The 18,430-nt window shown below is 44.7% G+C and overlaps 1 protein-coding gene across 1 annotated transcript in view; it reads right to left on the reverse strand.

Annotated features, from left to right (window-relative positions):
- CIT (citron rho-interacting serine/threonine kinase) overlaps positions 1-18,430 on the reverse strand; it is a 702,016-nt gene that overhangs the window by 71,375 nt on the left and 612,211 nt on the right. Inside the window, 2 exon segments of the mRNA XM_033956569.1 lie at positions 15,779-15,958; positions 16,050-16,128. Coding sequence (XP_033812460.1) covers positions 15,779-15,958; positions 16,050-16,128 — 259 coding nt within the window.

Genomic DNA, 18,430 nt, shown 5'->3' on the forward strand with positions numbered 1-18,430 from the left:
CCACCGACAATATCTCTTTCCCTCCCTTCCTAACCCCCAGCCTGTGCATCTGTCCTTCCCCCCTACCCCCGTGCAGCATCTGTAATTCTCTTACTCCCAACTCCAGCCCCCACTCCTCTCAGTTAGATTTGATCTCTCCACAGTTCCTGATTCCCCCACCTACCAGCTCCCTGCTGCTGTATTAATCACCTTGAAATAAATGATAAGGTGGTATATCAAATTTTTAATAAACTTAAAACTTATTTTAAAATCTTTGGGCAGCCGGAGGTGCAATGAAGCCAGCCTCCCGCTGTCTGCCTGCCTGCCTCAGAAGTATTCTTTCTACAGCATTCTGCAGGTTAAAAAAAGATTTAGGGAGCGTAGCAGGAAGAGAGATATTAAACTCCCTACTTCCAAATATAAAATATCAAATTAAGTCTGAGTAAAAGAAGAAAACATTAAAAAGTGTTGTGGGAGTAGGGAAAGATGAGGAGGAGGAGCAAGGAAGAAAAAGAAATTGAAGGAAAATGTGTGGTGTAGATGATGGGCTGAAGGACCAATTGGAGAAAAGTGCTGCAGATGGCTTGAATGGAGAGAGAATATAATGCTGACAAGCTGCAAAGGATAGAAGAGAGTGGGAGAACCCTAGCTTTTGATTTGTCCATATTACTTGCCCTACTCTTTACATTTAGATACAGGCTGGTCATTCACTACCAGATATATTTTGTTTCTCTTTGCTGGGTGAGGTGAAATTTGCTGTGAGTTTTGAGTTCAGCATCCCCAATCATTTTCAAAAGATAACTCCTATGAATCTTGCTATAAGCACCACATGAATTACCAAGATTTCAAGGGCCAGAAAAAAGCACATGGAGGGTTAGGCTCTGGCCCCAGGGCCTTAGGTTGGACAAGCCTAATACAGACGGTTGATTATATCAATGTTTAGAAGAATAGTAAGAATAGTGTCTAGAGGTATTTGAATATCTTCGTGATGATTGTGTTTGTGAAGCTTATACCTTAGGCACAGTTGTCATGAAATCATTATGTTTCTTGATTTTCTATGTAGCCTCCTCAACGTGGTCACCAAAAAGATCATCCCATATACATGGGATATTGGAGAGGCAATCTTGGACACTGGTGTCTAAATCCGAAATTCAGAGCCAAGCTTGCTTGCACATTGTAATGGACACTGCTGAAGTCCGGAAGTGATATCAAAGGCATCAAATGTGAATCTGACCATATACTTTCTGGTCTCCAACAAATTCTTGATCAGATGTTGAAAAGGTTTCAGCTGGTATGATGGAAGATGTTGCTCAAAGTTTGGCAATTATTTAATTAAAGATTTTAAATAAAAGGTCAGGTAAAAATTGTAATTGAGTATTCTATTAGCTAGCATCTTTGCTTGGAAAAGCCGCCTGCCAAACTTGTCTAAGGTTCTGCCTTCTCTGCCTGGTGGTGTATGAGAGCTGTTCACTCATTTGAGGGCTGACTCAACTACTAGAGATTCGTGTTGAAGTTGAGGCCTGTCAAATCCAGGACAAGTCTGTACACTATATAAAGAGTCCAATTTATGCAGAGCCACTGGGACATATACCGGGGTTTCCCAATTTTTAAAGAGGTCTTCCTTCATGAGCTTGTGTAATGGCACTTTGATGCAATCCTTAGGCCATTTTTCATAGTCTAAGGCCTCCATGAGCTCTGCACGAGGCTCCATTTCAGACTCCATGCTAATAAGGAAGTGCTTGTTTCATTTGTCTAATAAAGCTTGTAAACAAGATTTTCAGGTAGGGACTTGTGTCAAGGTGGAGGAAGTGAAGGATCCAACAGTATCCCCCATAAGACTTATCCACAGAAAACTCTGGGAAATAATCTGAAGAGTGTGGTGACAAATCCAACTCTTCTGGAAGTAGAGCGTCATGAATGTAATGAAGAAAGTCAAGGAGAATTTGGTGTGCTTTTGTTTCTGAGATGATGACACATGTGTTGAGCATCTTTTTGATGTGGAAGCTTGACGTTGAGCTGTCCAAGATCGATGCCTTAAAGAACTGCGTGGCTGATGCTCGGACTGGGCTGAGGCTTTGATTGACAATGCAGAAGTTTGCTTGGGGTGCATCTGCAGTAACCGAGCCAGTTATTGCTGTAGCAGTGCTCAAAGTTGGTCTTGCAGAGATTGCACCAGTACCAATGTTGACAAGGGTACAATAGGCGCTTGTTGAGTTGAATATCAAGGTTTTGGGGACCTCGATGCAAAGCACACCTCTGAGGATACACCAACTTATGAGGCTCCCCTGATAAGTGGGGTGAATCATTGATGAAGCTGGTACTGGTGTCAGTGCTGGAATTGAATGTGGTTGAATGTTGGGGTCAGAGTCTCCAACCATGCTCGATGTCCCTGAAGTTGAACTAAAAAGCATTTCAAACTGCAATTTTCTGACTAAGCAACCTCTTCTGCATACAAGAGCAGAATGTGCATGAAATTTCCCAATGATCAGGACCTAGGCACTGTATACACCATTCGTGCAGGTCAGTGCCTGAAATGGTCTTATTGTATTGAGTGAACTGAAGCTACTAGGTAGCTTGGACATCGATGGAAAACCGCTGATGTGGTCAAAGGGCTCAATGGCCCATGGAGGTCAAGTAGATCTCAAACAGAAAAAGAGTCGATGCTCCCGGCAAGGGAATGGGCTAAGAAATGCCTGAATGCCTGAAAACTCAAACTTTGTGAAAAAATGAAATTTTAACAAAAAAAAATGAGGGAATATAAAATATTATAACAAACTTAAGAAAAAAAAACCTGAAGGGAAGACACAAAAAAGGCTAAAGTTTGATGTGCTTTGAGAACTAAAAAAAAACAGCTTCTCAGTTCTGTGGAAAACTAAGAACTGCAGGTCTTTCAAGCTGATGTCACGCGGGAAGGCACTAGCATGCATGTGGTACAGGTGGTCCTATTGAATTAAAGAGACAGTACAGTTTTGACTGTCCATACCGGGTTCCGTGAATAATGTCATCCAGATGTGGGAATATCATATCTGCTTCTCGAAGAATACATTTTTTCTATTTAATGCATAGTACGCTCTGGAATTTGTTTCCAGAGGATGTGACAAGAGCAATATAGCTGGTTTAAAGATGTTTTGGAGAATAGTCCTTGCGAAAATAAGTCCATAAACAATTAAGGTAGACTTGGGGAGAGCCACTGCTTATTCATGGAGTAAGCAGCAAAGAATCTAGCTATTATTTTTTGGGATCCTGCTAGATATTTGCAATCTGATTTAACCATTGTTGGATGTCCCTTGGTTTGACCCGTATGACGATTGTAACTGGGTAACAGACTAGAATGCAGTTTATCTTTTTTTATTCCAGAGCAGAAGTTATTCTGCTTCAGCCCCTCTCTTTCAGGCAGCTTGCAGGGAATGAAGCTGGAGAACATGACAGAATAAACACTGCTCCATAATCCACATCTCTTGTTTTTGCCCCAGCTCACCTGCTCCCTCCTCTAGCCTTACAGTTCTACCTCTTTTTCATTTACAAATTAAGCTCTGTTAACACATGACAGACCTAAACCACAAGCCTAGGCAAAGGCCCAAAATAAGTACATTGTAAAGGAGAGGAGAGACCTGAGGAACATTAAAAAATATTTTTTTTCACATGAAGGGTGATAGATACCTGGAATATCTTCCAGAAGAGGTTGTGGAGAAAATCTGTTATGGAAGTTTAAAAAAATGGGATAAAGAGGACCTATTGGGGTAAAAAGTTGGAAATGAAATACATTGATCTGCCTGGAGCAGCAATTACATGCCAAAACAGTCATGTACGATTTCCTCCTCCCCACCAAATTGGGATAATAATGAAAGATTAGGTTTTCACCTTAGATAATCTTCTTTCTGTTAGTGCCTGGGGGATTCAGTACACTAGGTGTTCAATCCGGGAGTTGCACAATCCGGGAGTTGCAGAAATCCAAAAACTTTTCTGAGCATGTGCTCCTCCTACCTTAGAGAGAGTTAGAGCCCCTCTATAGTTCAGTCCCAAAGCCAAGCAACATACTGGAACAAATCCATGACAAAATAAGGGGACACAGGGGGAACCTTCCTAGCAACATAAACAATTTCTGTTCTGGGCTCCTCTGCAAAACATGAAAACAAGTAATAAACAGGCAAAAGGCAACACAGAAAAGACATTAAGGAATAATGTAGAACTAACCTGCTTTGTGTAACAAGCACCCACATGAATCAACCTTCAGCAACATGCATACTCTCAGAATAATGAACTCCCCACAGGATCCGTCTACTGGCTGGAAGATCCTCAAGCCTGTATGAAGAATAACCAAGGTAGAATGCAGGTGATTCAGAACTGAGCTTACACAGAGAAGGCCGTACTGAATCCTCCAGGGACTAACAGAAAGAAGATTGTTGAAGGTGAAAATCTAATCTTCCATTCTGTTACATCCCTTCCGGATTCAGTACACTGGGTGAGGTATCAAAGCAATGGCAGTGTCTAGGAAGGGACAGAAGAGCCTACCTGCAACACCGAGGTCCCAAAAGTAGCATCAGAGCGAGCCACCATATCCACCTGATAAAACCGGGTAAAGGTATGAAGCGAGGACGAAGTAGCCACCCTACAAATTTCATCTGGATGAATCGTAAGAGACTCCACCCACGAAGCAGCAACACTTCTAGTTCAGTGAGCCTTAAGGGAAACTGGTAGCTGCTTGCTGTGGGCAATATAAGTCACGGAAATGGCCATATGAATCCAAAGGGTGATTGAGGTCTTAGACACTGGCCTACCATGCCAAGGCAGGACAGTCAGAACAAAGAAGTGATCAGACAGCCGAAAATCATTAGTCCTCTCCAAGTAATGAAGCAAGACTCTCTTGATGTCCAATTTATGTAAAACCTGATCCTTTCTCTCCGAGCCTGTGGAATGAAGCGCAGACAAATTAACTTCCTGGTTGATATGGAAAGCGGAAACCACCTTCGGTAGAAAGAAAGATACAGTATGGAGAACTACTCCTGCATCTGTAAGTTGGAGAAAGGGATCCCTGCATGAAAGAGCATGAAGCTCCAAAATATGCTGTGCCGAGACATTGGTGACCAGAAAGACAGTATTGATTGTCAGGTCCAGAAGAGTAGCATCCTTCAGTTGCTCGAATGGGTCTTCCCCAAGGCCCTGAAGAACGATGTTAAGATCTCACGAAGTGAAAGGATGACGCAAGAAACCGGGTGACATCTGGATGAGTAGAAAGCGAATTAGAACCCCTTCCTGACCAGTAGCATGAAAAGCCTGCTATCTGAAATTTAAGGGAGGCCACCACTAAACCCTTATCTAAGCCTGCCTGAAGAAAAGCCAGGACCACCGAAATGGGAGCCTGCTCAGGCTCCATTTGGTCCTTAGCACACCACTGTTGGAAAGCCTTCCAGGCCTTGGCTTAAGAAGCCATAGTAGAGGGTTTCTTGGAGTTCAAAAATGTCAAGATGACCACATATGAATAACCACATCACACCAAGGCTGAGCGCTGAAGAGCCATGCCTTAAGACCAAAGCACTGTGGGCTCTACATGGGCACCGGACCCTGACTGAGAAGGTTACGATGAAGAGGGAGTTTGAACTTCCTGTCCTGTTGAAGACAGATGAGATCTGCATGCCATGGATGATGAGGCTAGTCCGGAGCAACGTGTCGCTATCCGGTGGATGACCCGACCAACCAGAGGCCTTGGAAGGATACATAAAGGAGCTTGTGAGCTGGCCAGGACTGAACCAAGGCATCCAGTCCTAAGCTTCTGCACTCTGTTCTTCGACTGAAGAAGCCCTTGACCTTCGAGTTCTCTGCTGAAGCCATCAAGTCCATCTGGGGCTGACCCCCAGTGCTGTACGAACAGATGGAACTCTTTCCGCGAGAGGGACCATTCTTCCGGGTCCAGGACTTGTTGACTGAGGAAGTCTGCTTGTATGTTGTTGACTCTGGCCATGTGTGCTGCTAAGAGAGAGAGAAGATGTAACTCCGCCCAGTGAAACCGCATGCAAGCTTTCTGGCCCAAGGGCGCACTTCTTGTGCCGCCTTAAGGACTGACATATGCCACCACTGTGATGTTGTCTGAGAACATTCGCACCACTTTTCCTTCCAGAGTAGGCTGGAGAGCGAGTAACGCCAGCTGAATCATCCGATGATTGATCAACCAATGCTTTTGATATGGAGTCCACTGCCCCTGAATGGAGTGGTCCCTGCAGGGAGCACCCCAAACTGACAGGCTGACATCCATCAAAAGAGTGATCCACTCTGAGATCCGAAGAGAATTGCCCTGGTGGAGAGCCACCCCCCTGAATTCATCAGCACAGCCTGCTGCGAGCTGATTCCATCCAGGGGAGCGGCATCTGAATGGGATGATGCTGCGGAGACCACAGAAAAAGGAGGGACTTCTGTAGAGGGCGCATGTGCGCTCTGGTCCAAGGGACCACCTCCAACGAGGCTACCATGGACCTCAGAACCTACAGATAATGCCAGACTTTAGGAGCTAGAAACGTCCAGAAGATCTCTGATCTGATGCTGAAGTTTCTGTCTGCATAGCTTGGGAAGAAACACACGACCCTGCTGGGTGTCAAAGAGAAGGCCCAGATACTCCAAGATCTGTGATGGCGTCAACTGGCTGTTCTTGAAGTTGAGAATCCAACTCGTGCTGTAGCAGACACACCACCATCTCCACCGAATGTTCGCACTCCTGTCGAGATGCAGCTCAGATCAACTAGTCGTCCAAGTAAGGATGGACCTGGACATGCTGCCTGAAGAGAAAAGCCGCTACAACTACCATCATTTGGTAAAACTGCGTGGAGTTATTGCGAGCCCAAAGGGAAGAGCCGTGAACTGGAAAAGCTGTTGCAGAACATGGAAATGCAGAAACCTGTGATGCTCTGGAAAGATTGGAATATGGATATAAACCTCCATGAGATCCAAGGACATTAGAAACTCCCCTAGAGAGACAGCAGAAATAACTGTGCACACAATTTCCATTTGGAAATGAGGAATCTGCAGGAAGTGATTGACCAACTTGAGATCTAGAATGGGTCTCCAGTCCTCTGAGCCTTTCTTTGGCACGATGAAATATAAAGAGTATCTGCCTAAGCCCGATTCGTGTTTTGGAATGGGTTCTATTGCTCGGATGTCCAAGATGCTGCAGAGTAGCATGGACCTTTGACTCCTTCTCTGGCTGACGAGTCCAGAAACAAATCTGGAGGCAGGCAAAAAAAATCCATCTATCTTGTGCCCTTCCTGAATGATGTCCAGCACCCACTGATCTGAGGATATGCAAGTCCACTTGCAGTAAATCTGAGACAGTCAGCCCATGATATGAGGAAGCTCTGCTCGACTTCTGGTGTCATTGGGGCATTTTAGTTGCCATAGCTGCCTGGGATCCGGATGCCTAAGGACTAGAGAGCTGCACGGGAACGGGGATCCCGTGGGGACGCCCCCTAGGGTCGCGGGAATCCCATGGGGATGCCCCCTAGGGTCGCGGGGATCCCATGGGGATGCCCCCTAGGGTCGCGGGGATCCCGTGGGGACGCCTCTGAGGGTAGCGGGGTTCCTGCGGGGCTAGATGTATTAAGTCGCGCGGCTTTTCTCTCTACCTGCTCTGCTTGCAGCACAGAGCCGAATAGAAGTCTTCCCGACGTCAGCGCTGACGTCGGGAAGACTTCCGTTTGGCTCTGTGCTGCAGGCAGGGTAGGTAGGGAGGAGTAGCCTCGTGGCTCGAGTGGCTACCAAGGGAGGGGGCGGTCCGCCCCGCCCCGGGTGCAGAACAGCCAGCCAGGTCCTCTTACTTTTGTGGCGCTTCCACGACCGACCGACAACAGCCCTGGTCCGACAAACCTCCCTGCCCTTAACCGCGAATCTAAATTACCTTCTTACAGCAGCTGTAAGAAGGAAATTTAGATTTGCGGTTAAGGGCAGGGAGGTTTGTCAGACCGGGGCTGTTGTCGGTCGGTCGGGGAAGCGCCACAAAAGTAAGGGGACCTGGCCGGCTGTGCTGCACCTGGGGCGGGAGAGAAGGAGGGGGGAGAATGACGCTGAAAGCACTGGGGAAGACAAAGGGGTGGAGAAGGACGCTGAAAGGCCATGGGGAAGACGGGGGGGGGAAGGACACTGAAAGCATTTGTGGAAGACAGAAGGGGGAGAAAGACGCTGACAGGACATGGGGAAGATGGGGGGGAAGAAGGACGCTGAAAGCACATGGGGAAGACAAAGGGGTGGAGAAGGACGCTGAAAGGACATGGAGAAGACGGGGTGGTAGTGGAGAAGGACGCTGAAAGGCCATGGGGAAGATGGGGGGTGGAAGACGCTGAAAGGACATGGGGAAGACAGAGGGGGGAGAAGGACACTGAAAGGACATGGGGAAGACAGAGGGTGGAGAAGGACACTGAAAGGACATGGGGAAGACAGAGGGGGGAGAAGGACACTGAAAGGACATGGGGAAGACAGAGGGTGGAGAAGGACACTGAAAGGACATGGGGAAGACAGAGGGTGGAGAAAGACACTGAAAGGACATGGGGAAGACAGAGGGGGGAGAAGAACACTGACAGGACATGGGGAAGATGGGGGGGAAGAAGGACGCTGAAAGGAAATGGGGAAGAGAGAATGGGGAGAAGACGCTGGCAGGGAAGAAGACAGAGATGCCAGACTATGGGGGGGGGGGGTGCGGAGGGAAGAAGATGGCTGCCAGACTAATTTGGAAGGGGGAGAAAGGGAGAGGCACAGTAACAGAGCAAATGGAAGACGCAGAAGGAAGAGAGACAGTGGATGGAAGGAACTGAATGAGAACATGAGGAAAGCAGAAACCAGGCAACAAAGGTAGGAAAAGAATTCTATTTCTTTTTTTATTGCTTCAGGATAAAGTAGTATATTAGTTGTGTTGATAAAAATTTATAAACAAAAGAGGCTCTGGTAGAAACCCGTTTACAAAGTATGTATTCTTCCCAATTAATATTTCCAAATTAATAAAGTCTTTTTGCTTATTTGTAAATGGGTTTCTACCAGAGCCTTTAATTCAGTAGCATAATTAAATGAAATAACTATTTCTGAAGTTTATAGGGACGGGCGGGGACGGAGGGGATTCCTCATGGGGACGGGCGGGGACAGGTGGGGACGGAGGGATTCCTCACGGGGACGGGTGAGACTTTGCTGGGGACGGGTGGGATTTCTGTCCCCGCGCAACTCTCTACTAAGGACCTCTGGAATTGGAATTGTTGTAATGAGGACAGTATCCCTGGGAGGAAGAGCTCAAGGATCTCTGATGAAATCTGTGGGAGGGACGAAAAGTACTACAGTCCCCACCCAAAGTTCGGTGAGACTTGTTCACAGGGAGAGACTTAGGGCGGTGATCAGCAACACTGGCCATGAGGTCATCCAGACCTTTCTCAAAAAGAAGTTGACCATTGAAAGGAAGTCTGCTTAAAGTGGCCTTGGAGGCAGCGTCTCCAGTCCAATGATGGATCCAAAGAGTCTGGCATGCAGACACCGAGTAAGCTGAGAACTCAGATGAGATCATAAAGGGCATCCGCCACTTAATCCACACCATCCCATCACTAGCTGGGGGACAGGCATCCACTTCCACAAAGGGCACATTGCATAATCTTGTGTGACAGGCATGCGCTGCAGAGGAGGCCACCGCCATATTGATACCTGAAGAAGCCACTTCAAAAAGCTTTTTCAATATAATGTCCACTGCGATCCTGGGAATCCTTAAGCACTACTCCACCATCGCTAGGGAGGGCTGTGCGTCTGTTAACCTGCATCACGGCAAAATCTATCTTAGGTTGCTAAAAAAACTGCTGAAAATCAGCAGATAAAGGTTAGCCATAGCTTTAGAGAGCGAGAAAGAGCTTTCTGGGGTATCCCATTGTTCCTTAACCAGACCAAAAAGCTGTGGATGGGATGGAAAAAAGGAGGACAGCACATGAGAATTGTCCATGACCGAACACTGTGATGTGAAAGGTGAAGATTCCCATTTGAACTCTTTCAAAAAATCAGCAATAAAATGGTGGACAGACATGCTTAAAAAGTCTGTACTGAAATCCGGATTCTCAGGGTGACTGTGTTTACTTGTCCCAGCAAGGGTATCAGCAGGATCCAAAATAGAAACAGTGTCAGGAGACAGAAGAGACATAATATCTGTATGACAACTAATGCAATTGAGCTCTGTCATAACCAGATGAGAGGGCTCCCGAACAGGAATCTCTGCTACTAACGTAACTGGCTTAGAAGAAACCAACACGCTTGGCAGGCTGCATTAAAGGAGCTGGGTCTGAAAAATACGCTTTCCAGAGCAGCCAAAAAAGTCCAGGGAAAATTCACACCCTGTGCCCACTGCTGGGTCCTGCTACGGTGCCCACAATGTGCTAAAGGAGTCCTCAGACTTGGAACGCAGGCGTTTGGTGTCAGCCTCCAGAATGGCCTCTGGGCGAGACTTTTTATCTGAAATCATGGACCCAGGCCAGCTCCCCAACCCTGGAGGACCCAGAGGAGGTGAAGCCAGAAGCTCCTGCCCCATCACCTAGCACTCTGTGGCAAATGGTACAAGGTTGCTGATTTAGTGCAATCCGGCACAATCCATGTACACTTTTGACAGATTAGGGGCTGAGTAGTCCATCCCAAATGACTTAACAAAATCGAGGGGTTTTGAGGCAGAAATTAAACTTTGAAAAAAAGATCAGCAAAAATCCAAGATGGCTGCCGTCAGAGAATTCGCACCCAAAACAGCAAACATAAAATCCAAAAATTACAAAAATAGCAATTTGAGGTTTTGGGAGGTGGGAGACCAGAACCCTACCCTTGAAAACTCTAAAAAACGAGTTTTACCACATTCTACAGACCACCCCCAAAACTCCCATAGGAAATAATGGAGGTGGAAGTGCCTGTGGAAGTGCCTGCTTGTCAGCTCTATTACACTGCCACTGAATGGAGGAAAATGATTTTCTGCCTCAGAAACTGCTCAAATGACCAAACTTGAAGATCTTCGGACTGCTAGTCGGATGGACTCAGACTGTAACCTCCACCCCAACAAAACCATTCCACGTGACCAGGAGCGGGAAACACAGCCTGAGCCCTGAAACCCGGAGGGACTTTTATTCAGGACACCTAAAGCCAACGCTTAAACCCTTGACAAGGTCAGAGGGCAAGCAAGCTCCCAGGGAAATGGACCCAGAGTCCAAGAAGGGTGGCACACAGCAGGTTGGCTCCACAGGTCTACTGAAGTTTTGCTGCGAATCAGCAGTCCAGCTCCGCAGTACTGTACCCTTTCCTCCTACAGAGGACCACTGCAAAGGGGTCTCACAGCACTCAAGCCACCAAAATAGATCAACTTTAAGCGAAAAAAAATAAGAAAAAGATGCAGAGCAGGGCAGAAGACTTATGCATGGATTGCTCACAGAAATTGAAACTGCGGAGATCTAGCAAACATAAAGTATGAAGGGCTATGTACGTTAATGGCCACTGTTTAGGCAATAAAATTCTGGAATTGGAAACGGAAATGAGGAACACCGACCTAGATGTGGTAGCAATATCTGAGACCTGGTTCACGGATTCCCATGGGTGGGATATGGCTATACTGGGATACAACTTACTTCATCGAGACAGAGAGGGCAAAACAGGAGGAGGTGTAGCACTATACACTGTGACCAGACAGGGTCCGACCTGGCTCTGGTCACATTGATTTCCCGGCTGTCCACCAGGGGGAGGCAGAGACAACTAAGAAATCATGTGGTAGACAGTATTCAGGTCACCAGCAAGGGAGCCCAAGAGTCACCCAACTCCATGCTGACTCAGCCAGATTAGGGCGTGTCCCTGTAGTACAAAAGCCAGCAGTTTGGAACAGGCAGGCAGGCAAGATAGGGAGAAGGTTAAAGCCTTTCTTCCCTGAGGACCTCCCTGAGCTGAGCAGAGGGGATAGATGTACCCTCATGGAGATAGAGGAAGCTGGTGAGACCCTGAATCTTCCATTGCCTGAGGAGGAGGAAACTCCGATGGAAATACAAGGACAGCTGCCAGAACAGTTTGTGGATGTGCCGGAACTGATGGAAGTAGGCTTGCTAATCAGATGCAAGGAATAAGGCTGCAACAGTGAGTTTTTGTTTGGCATTGTTTTTGGATTCTGCTTTTGGTTTTAAGTTAAGAAGCTGAAAGTGCCTTATCTGAGGGAGAGGTTTGCAATCACCAGGGAGGGAATTTGAAGGCTGTTTATGAAGCTTTTTGCAAGGCAAACCTGGGGGCACTCTCCATTTCCCAGCAGTACTTTAAAAGCTGGAGGCTTTGTTTTGGAACTGTGAACTGTTGATGTCTGAGCAGAGAACTTTATTTTTTTTCATTATAACCTGCCTGAGAATAGGAGGTGAGAACTCTGAGGAAAAGGAAGCTCTAAGGAGGGCAATTCCTCAGCTGAATTATTGTATTTTGTGAGAGAGAAAGAAAAAGCCTGAACTTTTATCTGAGCTGTTTTTTTTGTTCTCTTGAGTTTTGTTTTGCTTGGATTTTTGCAATTGACATTATTTACTTTGCTGGTGCCATCCTGAACTTTATGGTTTTTGGAAGTAAATTTGCACTAATAACGTTTATACAACTGTGGTTATGTTTTGATTTTAGTTCCTTTTCTGTGTCAGTCCAATCCTGCAGGGTGACTCCAGGCCGAGTCACAAGCTAGTGTACTTTTTGTGTTCAGCCACTGGGTGTGCTGTGGAGCCCCGATCTAGGGCTGCAGTGTGGCTACAACACTAAAGAAGACATCAAAGTTACCAGGATCGCAGACGTCAAGTACACCGGGGAATCCCTTTGGGTGAACCTGGCCAGGGGGAATGACAAATGCTTGTATTTTGGTGTTGTATACAGACCTCCAAGACAACAGGAAAACATAGATATAGAACTAATCAAAGACATAGAGATCATCACTCTGCGTGGAGACACGGTGTTGTTAGGGGACTTCAATATGCCTAATGCAGATTGGAACAAACTTTCCGCTATGACCAGCGGCAGCAGAAGGCTACTAACCTCCATAAAGGGAGCACAACTCAAACAGATGGTATTGAAGCCCACTAGGGATCAGGCGATACTGGGCCTGGTACTCACCAACAGAGAAAGTGTCACAGAGGTTTCGGTAGGCGATACGTTGGCCTCCAGTGACCACAACATGGTATGGTTTCACCTCAGGAAATGATTTACTAGATCTAACACATCCACAAAGGTCCTCAACTTTAAGGGCACTAACTTCAAAAGCATGGGTGATTTCGTCTATCGGGTGCTGCAAAACCAGGACACAACAGATAATGTAGAGGTAATGTGATCAGCTCTGAAATCTACCCTACATGAAGCAACCAACCTCTATATAAAAACAGTAAGTAAATGGTGGAGAAACAATAAACCTCAGTGGTTCTCTGCGGAGATCTCAGACCTCGTAAAAAAGAAGAAAAGAGCATTTATCTCCTGCAAACAATCAGGAAAACAAGAGACTAAAGAAGACTATCTGGCCAAGTCTAGAGCTGTCAAAACAGCAGTCAGAGAGGCCAAACTCCAGATGGAAGAGAATCTAGCAAAGAACATTAAAAAGGGGGATAAATCCTTCTTCAGGTATATTAGTGACAGAAAAAGGAACACAGATAGTGCACCTTAGGAAACCAGACGGGAATTATGTAGAATCGGACTCCGATAAAGCCGAACTACTAAATGAATACTTCTGCTCAGTCTTTACCTGCGAGGCGCCAGGATCTGGTCCACAGCTGTAGACAAGGGAAAGCTCAGAAGACCCATTTCAAGATTTTGAGTTTACATCCAGAAGCGTCTACTATGAACTTTCAAAGCTCAAAGTGAACAAAGCCATGGGACCAGACAAACTACATCCCAGGGTGCTTAGGGAGTTGAGAGATGTCCTGGCGGAACCGTTATCCGTGCTCTTCAATCTTTCCCTAAGTACAGGAAGAGTCCCATTGGACTGGAAAACAGCTAACGTCATTCCACTCCAAAAAAAGGGATGCAGGACGGAGGCTGCAAATTACAGACTGATATCGATAGTGAGTAAAATTATGGAAACACTAATCAAACACAAATTAGATACGATCCTGAACAATGAAAATCTACGAGATCCCCATCAACATGGATTTACAAAGGGAAGGTCTTGCCAATCCAATCTGATCAGCTTCTTTGACTGGGTAACAAAAAATCTGGATATGGAGGAGTCCCTGGACGTCGTGTACTTGGACTTCAGTAAGGCTTTTGATAGTGTCCCACACCGCAGGTTATTGAGCAAGATGAGTTTGATGGGATTAGGAGAAACATTAACTGCATGGGTAAAAGACTGGCTCAGAGGTAGACTTCAGAGGCTGGTGGTGAACGGTACTCTCTCCGAAACGTCGGAAGTGATCAGTGGAGTGCCGCAGGGCTCGGTCTTGGGTCCGATCCTATTTAATATCTTCGTAAGAGACCTGGCCCAGGGGTTTCAAGGTAAAATTACATTATTCACCGATGACACCAAATTATGCAACATAGTAGGCAAAAGCACAGTGCCCAACTGTATGACACAGGACCTACTCTTACTGGAACATTGGTCCTCAACTTGGCAACTAAGTTTTAATGCCAAAAAGTGTAAGGTCATGCACCTTGGCAGCAGAAATCCATGCAGAACTTACATCCTAAATGGTGAGACCTTAGCAAGAACTGCAGCAGAACGAGGCTTGGGAGTGATCATTAGTGAAGACATGAAGACTGCCAATCAAATGGAGAAAGCTTCATCCAAGGCTAGACAAATGATGGGTTGTATCCGAAGAAGTTTCGTCATCCGGAAGCCTGAAGTTATAATGCCGTTGTACAGATCCATGGTGAGATCTCATCTGGAATATTGTGTATAATTCTGGAGACCACATTATCAAAAGGATGTGCTGAGAATTGAGTCAGTTCAGTGAATGGCCACCAGGTGGTTTCAGGACTCAAGGATCTCCCGTATGAGGAACGGCGGAGTATGTTGCAGCTATACTCATTCGAGGAACGTAGAGAAAGGGGAGACATGATTGAGACGTTCAAATATGTCACGGGCTGTATTGAGGTAGAAGAGGATATCTTTCTTCTTAAAGGACCTACGGCAACAAGAGGACATCCATTGAAACTTAGGGGTGGGAGATTTCATAGTGACACCAGGAAGTATTTCTTCACTGAAAGGGTGGTTGATCATTGGAATGGTCTTCCACTGCAGGTAATTGAGGCCAGCAGCATGCTGGATTTTAAGAGAAAATGGGATAAGCATGTGGGATCACTTCAAGGAAGAAATTAGAGTGGGCAGACTTGTTGGGCCATGGCCCTTTCTGCCATCATCTTCTATGTTTCTATGTTTCGCTAAGGTAAGAGGAGAATATGCTCAGAAATGTGTTAGGATTTCTACAACTCCCGGATTGCAGGAAGGGAATGAACACCTAGCATACTGAATCTGGAAGGGACATAACAGAATGCTATTATGGATTTGGGGTATGCTTAGGATAGGTATAAGAAGAGAAATGAGAGTTTGGCTGGACGATATGGGCAAAAGAGCAGCTAGTGTTGGGTTATATCTGGGAATTTTATATGGACATCTACCAAAAAGGATTAATCTATATTAGGCAGACTGGTTAGGCCATTTTGGTATTTATCTGTTGTCAATTGCAACCATATTCTTCAACTTTATAAGTCTTCAGTCAGGATTATATGCCTAGATCAAGCAGCTTAGTACATTGTTTTTCATATTAATAGGCCTAGTACTAGATACAAGGGTTATAATGACCATGCACAAGGCTTTATAGTACTGTCATACCTGCGTGTAGTGGAGGGGACACGGTGGTGCTCAGTATTGGACTCTTTTACTAAGTTGCCCTTGCAGCAGATCACCCTCAATTTGTCCTGATATACTGATGCCAAATAAATAGCTCCAGAAGAAATTGCTGGTCCTAGGTATCGAGGGCTTGGGATATCCAGATGAGCTCGGGCTGGTGCACTGAACAACAAAGAACAAAAAGCAGACCCAACTTACTTTTTAGAATATTTTCCATATAGCACCTTGCCATAAGATATGTATGCAGGCTTACCCTAAAGCTGTGCGTCCCTGTATTTCAATCACTTCCAGGGAATTGAAATGAGTCACAAATAGGTAAGGATCTCTGTATGCTGAAATATGAGAATGACCACATAAAGTACAATTTTAGTAATTTAGCATGAAATATCTTTACAAGAAAATATTCAATACAGTCAGTTGTCAATTTCACTACTGTTTGTTTATATTCTGCCTTTCGCAAAGTGAAGTACAATATAATATTCATAATAAAAACTTTAAATGTAACCAATTCACAATATAAATCACAAATACAAACAAAATCAAAGTATTAACAATCACAAAATACAAGTTATCAAAATAAAACAAACACAAAAAGACCATTCTAAAATAAAAAAAAATCAAATCAAATAATTAAGATAAAATCAGATTCTAGTAGAATAATACTATTTCAGTTTATCCATGGCACTTTATCTGAGTGAAAGGCATTCAGTCTCATATAATGCATTATCTCTGGCTTTGGTTACCCAATACTTTTCATAAATAAAAATGCTTCAATTGCTTCCTAAACAGCTGTGTTTGTCATCAATCTAAGTTCTACTGGAAACTAGTTCTATTCCCTAGTGAAAGAAAATGTATATTGATTTGTCTCTTCAAAGTGTACAATATTCTAAGGGCTAGGATTGTTAAATACGTGGCACTCTGATTGTAATGAATAGCCAGCTTATATATTTTCAAAATGGTTGATATGCAGTTTGGAGCATTATGAATAAAAAAAAAGTCTTATGTATCAGAAACTTATACTATGCAATAAATCTGTCAAGAACAGAAATATATGTGGGTAAATCAAAAAGTAAAGGCAAAATACATTTAATGGCATTAATAGAAGTAACTGTAAGCAACTGAACATATCACTTTTCCATATAATCCCCATGCAAGATGATGTGAGCAATTGAATATATCACTTTACCACATAGCCCCAATGCAAGACAATGCATTTTTTATATTGTTCAGCTACAGTAGGTTCTGCATTCCTGCAGAAAAGTTTTTCGGCTGCTCCTGAAGCCAGGTAAGTACCGCTTCCTTTACTTCATCATGTTTTATCTTTTGCTCTCTGGGTTGCAGTGATGCACCTGTGTCTCATTAGTGGTGATAATTCTCTCCAGAATACGCTGATCTTCTTCATACCCACTCAGGAACTGAGTCACAATCTCCACATGCTATTGGCTTCTGCAGATCAGTAAGCTGTTTGGGAACCCATCGTGCACACTTTTCTGTATCCCAAATCATCATGCATTATGGCAAACGCAGATCCATAGCTGATATCCAAATTTGCAGCCAACTGAGACACCACTATCTGTTGGTCTTCTCTAGTCAAGGCATTTGCCACGTCAATGTGCTTGTGTTCCCGATGTTAATGGGCGACCAGATTGACCTTCGCTGATTACACTTGTTCTTCCTGCTTTAAACCTTTTGTTGATTCATGGTACTAGTCCATACTGAGTCAATATCCGACGGTGAATTTCCATAGGTTTCACTCCCTCTGCTCAAAGAAATTGCACAACTGTACATTGTTCTTCGATGGTGCAATCTTGCAATGGAGCATACATGTTTCTGACCTTGTGGCTACCACATAACTAAAGGCCGAGTGCTGCACTGTATGTGGACGAACTATCCAACAGGCAATGTACGAGTACATATTCTGCATTTTGCTAGCTCTGTTCTGGTTATCGTGTAATTTAACAATTGCTTTTAATTTTTGATTCACCCTTGTATATTCTTTGCTTTTGCTTGTTCTCTGAAGGACAGAATTCTGTGCGTCCTTTTGGTATACTCTGCATGTCAAGTTTCAAGTTTAATATGAGCTTAATATCCACAATGATCAATGCCTTCTAGGTGGCTTACATTCTAGTAGGGAAGGTATGCTATGTATAGTGAAGGATGGTGGATGAACTACAATTGCGACAGAATAGAAAAAGAGAGCAAGACATAAGGAAAAGGAACATATTGTGTCCTGGAGCAATGTCCTTGCTTGACGGATTTTAGTTCCGATTTGAACTTTTCAAGGGGTGTTTGATGTCTAGGTGGGGCAGGTAATGCTTTCCAAAGGTGTGGTCTCTGAACAGAAAAGATAACACAGTGGATATGTCTGTGTATCAATTCTTGGTAGGAAGGGATAATGAGTTGATTTTGATTGCCAGACTGAAGGAATTGAGAAAGTATGCAGAGTGTGAGTAAGCGCATGAGATAGACTGGTTCACTGGAATTTAGTGTCTTATATGTTAGTAGTACTATCTTGTAAGTGATCTGATGACTGATAGGTAATCAATGTGCTTCTTTCAAGAGAGGGATAATGTAGTCATTTTTTTGCGTTTAATCAGTCGGATAGCTATATTCTGGAGTACTGTAATCGGCGAA

The sequence above is a fragment of the Geotrypetes seraphini genome, chromosome 8 (genome assembly GCF_902459505.1).
Source record: "Geotrypetes seraphini chromosome 8, aGeoSer1.1, whole genome shotgun sequence".
Taxonomy (NCBI): Eukaryota; Metazoa; Chordata; class Amphibia; order Gymnophiona; family Dermophiidae; genus Geotrypetes; species Geotrypetes seraphini.